This window comes from Neospora caninum, chromosome XI (assembly GCF_000208865.1).
Source record: "Neospora caninum Liverpool complete genome, chromosome XI".
In the NCBI taxonomy this organism is placed as follows: domain Eukaryota; phylum Apicomplexa; class Conoidasida; order Eucoccidiorida; family Sarcocystidae; genus Neospora; species Neospora caninum.
Window position 1 is genome coordinate 3,785,291 of NC_018397.1, and position 6,953 is coordinate 3,792,243.

The window sequence follows — 6,953 nt, forward strand, 5'->3', positions numbered from 1 at the left end:
GAAAATCTTGCTATATTTCATGGGCTCTCCACTCTCGGACTGAGCAGCTTGGTTTGCCCTGTGCTATATCCTCGGCCAGATACCATATATTCCGGGCCGCCGCAGAAGTGGCCCTTGTGACTCCAAACGGTGTGTGCAAAGTCAGTACGGAAAGCGTTTGGAAGCCGCTTCTCCGGCTGTTTGGAACTCGTAGAGTTCGGGGAAAATTCTTTTCGAATCCCCAGACTGGGGATTACGTTCAAAGAGCAATTCCGTTTTTGACTCGATACCCGATCGAGTGTAACATCCGTCTCAGCACTCGTTCTAATCACAGGCAGTGGCGGAACGTGACTGCTGTGGTGTTTACCAGTCACGTTCTCGGCTTTGGTGTGGAAATGAAATGGCAGGGACAAACGTCTTTCAGGGCTCTTCATGGGCTGGCATTCTTCGTGATGCGGTCCAGATCATCCCAGGCCGTTTTTTTTTCTTGTCTGTAACCGGCACTCCTTGGGATACCCAGTCCATACACTTCTTCTCCACAGACCACACGTTCCAGTATGAGCCATTCTTCGCAGACTTCGGGCCACTTAGTCTCAGTTGCATTTACAAATACGCAAAACTTCTTGAATCCAAGGTGAGAAATAATTGGCTTGGGGTTGCTGGCGACTGTCGAGAGACAAATTGTTGTGTGCCTCACCTGCACCGTAGAAGTAGAGGCATGACGCAACGTTTCCGTGGTGTTCTCTGCTGTGTGGGAGAACTTGGTGACTCTTTGCCTCCCATGTGGATGCCTGCGTGTATCTGTTTTCAGCTCAAGGAAGCAGAGGAGCGGCAAAAGATTTTGATACACTATTCGTCCATTCATCCTGAGAGGCGAGCAAATGCTGCTCTTTTGATCGGGGCAGCTCAGATGCTTCTCTTCGGAGTGACGGCTCAGGAGGCATACAGGCCTTTCCTTAATATTTCACCGCGCTTCGTTCCTTTCCGGGATGCAACATGCGGACCATGTAGTTTCAAGTTGACAATTTTGGATTGCCTGAAGGGTCTGGAGTTTGCCATGAAAGTGAGTCGATCTCATCGGGAGGCTTGGTATAGTACTTGGCTCCTGCATCGTGTTACCCGCTCGCGAGTATCCACTGAGCACTTTCCTTTCAAACGTTAGGATCTGGCAGATACTCAGCAGCTGTGCGGGCCGACCATGTTATAAGGAAATTGGGCAGATTTTTTTCGAGAGTGAACTGTGTATACATGATGCGGTGCGTTCTAGTAGATTTCACTGCGAATGTTTTGCTCTTGTGCATGTGTAGCGTTACAGTCATCTTACTTGTAGTAAGCACGGTCGGCACATAAGGCTGCTCTTTTATCGGGTGTGTTCTGTCACCTCTGTTGACGACTCGGCGTGTTTAAAGCATCTAGTTTTTCCATGGGCATTAGCAGTGGGCCGCAGGTGTGGTGAGCTGGGGCTTTCGGGGGTGTACATCGGCGTGCTCTGCTTTGTGGCATTTCTACCAGATGAGACGTTTCCTTATGCTCGTTACCGGTTGGCTGCAACGAAAATCTTTATTGCAACGTGCTGATTCTTCGGAACAAAAGTAAACGTTGTTGTTGGTCATACTGCTTCCGGCGGTGCACAGCTTTCAGCGCACCAGCAATACAGTTTCTCTCGTCCTGTTCAATCCACTTTTTTCTGCAGCTAGGATGGTTCGACTACAAGACATTCAATGTTGACGAGTACGACTACTACGAGAAGTTGAAAAACGGAGATATGAACTGGATTATCCCAAACCGTATTCTGGCCTTCTCTTGTCCGTCCAGCGCCACAGGCAACCACGACGGATACACCACGTGCACCCCAGAAGACTACGTGGACATCTTCAATAGAATGGGAATCAAAACGGTTATACGGTTGAACAAGAAGCAATATGATGCCAGGAAGTTCACCGACAGAAACATCGAGCACGTCGACCTGTTTTTCGTTGACGGGACCTGTCCCTCCAGGTAAGCATCACGGAGCGACACTTCATCACGAGGCACTTAATTCGCAAAGGTGAATTATATACGTATAAATCAGAGAGGTCGCATAGGAGGTGCGGATTTCTCTTCAACTTCTGGTAGCGTAAGTTCAGCAAAGGATTCTCCGTCCTTTTGTAACCGATCGTGTAATATCAAACGCGCCTTCTCCAGTTCGGCGGTCCTGCAGCACCTTACCTCGTTGGAGATGCCGTATGCAACCGGGAGTCGCAGCTGAACAAAATTCCATTACTCGAGGTTTTGTCAATGCGTTCAGAGAAATAATTCAAGCGTTTCTACAGGTGGTCGAGAACCGAGATCATCCAATTGCGGTGCACTGTAAGGCCGGCCTCGGCCGAACAGGGACGCTCATCGGATGTTACGCTGTCAAAAACTTCAAGTAGGAATAGAAAGAGGAGAGTAGCTAGAATATGCGATGCCGTATAATATTTCGATCGTGCAATTTTGAGTTACTGCTACCCTCACAAACGAATGGAGCCAACAATGGAATGAGGAATACGTGCAAGGGCGTGTCCCTCAGACGACCTGTTACTCTTACGGCCACCCGTACCATGCTCTTGTTTTTTTCAGTCGGCCACGCTGCACCCCGAATGTGGGCTACACTTGTAAGCGAGCGTGACCTGGAATTCCACGGCTTCGTTGGTGGTTGTGTGTATGTCACAGGTTCCCTGCCGTCGAGTGGATAGGCTGGAATAGATTGTGCAGGCCGGGCAGCATTCTGGGGCCGCAGCAGCAGTTCCTTACAGAAATACAGGTGAGCCTCATGCTTGAAGATATTGGCATTCTCAGCCGCAACCTTCTTGCAGAGCCAACGTTCCACCAGCAGGCGCAGCGCTTCTAGGTTGGTCAAATGCGTTAGGTATAACGTGTATCTTCCTTTCCTGTCCCTTTATTATGGTGTCCAGCACGAGCTGCTTCAGATGACTCGGGAGAATTCATTACGTACACGCCGGATCCATCCTCCGCAATCCTCGACAGCATCTACAAGCTCTTCTACGGGTCATAAGGATGATCTTGCCGATTGCTTAGCGGTGGGTTGGAGATGGTTCCGAAGACGATCGGTAGTTCTAGCTACTCATCCCATAAGAACTGCTGTGTCTGTAACGCACGGGTGTAGAGAGAAGATGTCTAGTCGTTGAAAGCCGGTCTCTTCATGCATCAGCATTATAAAGCGGCTAAACAGGAATCGGCAATTCTCTGATACATACTTTGCATTCGCTGCAGAAACTCTCTCTGGACAGCCGACGCGTGGCAGAGTACGGAGATGCCGGACAGGGCGAGCGGCTGCTCGTTGCCAAGCGGTAAGCGTTATTCGCCTCATTTCCATGCGTACGTAGCTGGGGATGAAAGGGTTTCATTGTCTAAGGCACGAGACACACTTCTCAAAACCTGACGTGTGTGGGGGCGTCTGTGGCAAACTGTCCAGTGAGCGCTGACGCCGAAGTGACTTTAGAGAGCACAGGTTAACGAGCAGCTGTGGATGTCGTGCCTTTCGGATTCTATCTGCTTGCCAGACAGCAGCAGGCAGGCCTTTTGAGTGCCGCATCTTCCACGTCATCGAGTGCCAATGTCATAGAGACGGGGTCTCAAAGGAAGATCCTGCCTCTCCCTCTCCTTCTCTCACGTCCATTATCAAGCAACACGACTCCGTTCTGCGAAGTGCGAAAAGGTCAACTTGGCACCATGGTAAATCTGGCTCCGAGCAAGTGTGCGTCGACTGTGGCCACACCTGGGGGAGGACATAACGGCGTTCCTTCATCAATTGCAGCCGCTGCCGGACGAGCCCCGATACGTTCTGGACGTAGTGACCACTGATGCGGGACCTGGCGAGCGCGTTTTGCAACGCGGCTATATAGGAGCGGTATATGAACGTTATTTCAACAGAAAGATAGTATGGAACATGGTCGTTTGGAGTATGGAAAAGTGGTTGACGACACGTTCTGCCACCTGAGTTCGTCCCTGCCTGTTTCCAACCACTGTGATTTATCGCGGAAGATAATTGCGTGCAGTCGAACGCGCAGTGGTGCCCTCAGCAGAGAGCAAAAAATCTGAAGAATTGACGTCCACATTATTCGAGCTACGTGCGAATGGCGCCTAACATGGTAGCCCGTGAGATTGTCTAGGAGTTCCCCGTAGTACCCAGGTCGTCACCAGGACGAACGTTTTACAGGTTGTTCTCTCCTTACGTGGGAAAGCCAGTGCCGCTTGACGAGACCTCGTGGTGGTTTGTAGAGACGGAACATGTACAGATGGGGTATGCACGCGCAACTGATGAACTTTACTGCCTTCAGTTGTCCCTGCGTTTTCGGGAAACAAAAGAGCAGTTCCTTTTGTGATGTGAAATCATTATGGTGATCCTCCCATTTTCGCATTTTTCAAGTACCCGTTCCAGCAGGTGCATATCTTTTTAAGTCTCATGCCTTCAGTCACCTCATATTCTGTAGGGGACTTGTCTACGTTTTTGACTCCGAAAAGTCTTACACGTTGACGTTCGTTTCCACATCTGCCAGTTCCTACGGTGTTCACCAACTTTTCAGCTGAACCAGTGGCTGTAGTAGCGGTTCGTTCACCTCCACTTTGTTACAGCCACCCCTTTTTCTCCCGGCGTCGTTTGTCTATTTGCTCGGGGGAAGGTTTGCAGGCTCTGTTTTCCAGGAGTTTCTCCCACTTTCTTTGTTTGCGCGCAAGGATAACCCGCCCGACGCAACAGGGGCGTTGCGGTAACATATATGAAGAAGCCAGGGATAGCTGTACGCAATGCTAACTCATTGCCATGGGTTGCCCCGTAGGGCAAGCCGTCGAATCATTCGATTGCAAAGTGGTGTCGGTTTCTGCGTAAGCCAGTTGCATCCATTTCGAGCTGGTTACGTGGTTACGTGGCCCATGTCAAGTTCCTTCGGCTTGGAGGCCCACTCGTTCCGTTCAGCCAGGGGCCGTGTGTATTGCGGTGTTGAAGGGAGTCTCTCTCCGGTGCACCGAACAGGTGCTGATCGTATTGAGGCCAGCTGGCTGTTCTGGCGTGTTTACGTTCGCCAGCTCCCCGGCGTGTCTTAGTCGTGTTGTCTCCCCCGTCTATTCTGTGTCACGGGATGAGAGACACAGAGAATACGTCTCATCCATTCATTTGCAGGCTTGCCGTGGTGTTTATGAGGTCTCATTTGGAATGAGCTGAAGTAGTATTTTCTCAAGTAAGCGCTACAACAAGGTAGCTGCCAGAGCTGGCGATGAAACATTTTCTTACAACGCTGTGGTGGGTGTGGGCGAGCCCAGCATCATGGCGCAAACAACGGGCACGCTGGCCTCAGTGGGAGGGACAGTTGGAACCTATTGCCTGCCCAGGATGGTCGGCAGACAATGTGACAGTCGTCCTTGCGAACATGCAGAATAGGAAAAAGGAACTTCCCTGGAGGAGACGTGTGTGAATGTTTTTTTTTGACTTGTTAAGGGCAAAGTAGCTTTTCCAGCAATAGGTTTTTAACTGCCTGTCCGGGAAGATGAGCAGTTGAAGAAAGTGTAGGCGGGGATCCGATTGCAGAACAAGTTGATGTGTGGAAATAGGTGAAGCATGAGATGCCCCTCAGTTTTTGGTACCACATTTTGCCAGTTACAGTAGTCTTCAGTTAGCATCGTTCGCATCTTACCAAAGACGATAGTTGGCCAGTTTCTGTCAGGCCTGTAGGAGCGTGCGACTAGGTGTGGCTGTGTCCTGCTAGATTCGCGGTGTCTTCGCCACGAAGAGGACCGGGACTCTGTGTGACTGCAACTTTTTGAGGGTATGGCTCCATGCTCTTCTCCGAGTGTTTGGAAGGTGACACCGTGACACAGGCTGTGTGGGGTTGTTTTTTAGCCCCTTGTGTGAAACACGTCCTTGCAGTTTTTCTGGCCGCTCTAAGATGTGACTGGAAAGGAACCGACAGGCAGCTGTTGTGAAGGTGGCCACAACTGTGTTTCCGTAGCCAGTCGTCGTGTAGCCCCTGGTATGCGCTCTTTGCTGCTTGAGACAATAACGAATGAAGGCGAAGGACTCCATCTCGGTGGGTTTCTGGAGTCTCGTGACTTGTATCGCTTCCGGGACAGGCGCTAGCGGTGATCACAGGTCACGCGGTCCCACCAACTTAAAGGGGCGAAGATTTGACGCAGGAGTCAACGGTGACCTCACAAAACAACTGTCTTTTTGTCCATCGCACGAGATTGCAAACGATAAACTTAGTGGCAAGGAAATAAGTGAGTGATTTGACGAGTTGTGTAAATTATGTGGGAGGTTCTACGTCAAGTGCTTTGATCCGGAGGCAGCGGAAATAAACGTGCTAGGCGACGACATACTGTGAGCCGTTCGGTCGTTCTACGTACGAGGCCCTTGTGCAAAGTGATACACACCAGTCGATATAAAGGACGTTTTGTGCATGTTGTGACCCCGTGAAGTATTGCTACGGAAGGTGGAAACATTTGGTGTTGGTTTTGCATTTTCCGCGAGACGAGTAGTAGTACTACCGCACGGGTGGGGATGATACGGTCAAATTCGTTAGCGCGTCAGTCCCATAGGGTCACCAGCCTTGCCGCTTAAACTGCGTGCTATTCGGGTTGCCACAGTTTCTCTCGAAAAGCGTAAGAAGGGGAATTCAGGTCTCCTGGCCCCTGGAAAGAGCGTACAGCATGTATGCGTCGACGAGATCTGGATGTAGACAATGAATGTGCCAGAATTGAGGTCAAGAGAAACAGGCGGTCCGTTTCCCGCGCAAGAAGCAGTGATCACATTAGAATGAAATGTTTCTAGAGAAATGCCGCAAACATGACGGCCATAGTCGATGGTACCCTGGGACGGCGTTCGTTGTGAATCGGTAGCATGTTATGAGCTGGATGTCAGACGGCAAAGAGGTGCTTGGGATGTTAATTGTAGGTTCCTGCGGCGCGTTCTTAGTTCGTTTAAAAGAGACCGTGTATGC

The 6,953-nt window shown here is 50.4% G+C and overlaps 1 protein-coding gene across 1 annotated transcript; it reads left to right on the forward strand.

Annotated features, from left to right (window-relative positions):
* Positions 1–379: 379 nt before the first annotated feature.
* NCLIV_057500 (putative dual specificity protein phosphatase CDC14A) lies at positions 380–3,825 on the forward strand (the record flags this gene model as incomplete). The annotated part of the gene is made up of 8 exons (XM_003885306.1): positions 380–613; positions 791–1,042; positions 1,673–1,977; positions 2,267–2,389; positions 2,674–2,764; positions 2,916–3,041; positions 3,235–3,311; positions 3,525–3,825. The coding sequence occupies 8 exons, from the start codon at positions 380–382 to the stop codon at positions 3,823–3,825; spliced, it is 1,509 nt and encodes a 502-aa protein (XP_003885355.1).
* Positions 3,826–6,953: the final 3,128 nt, after the last annotated feature.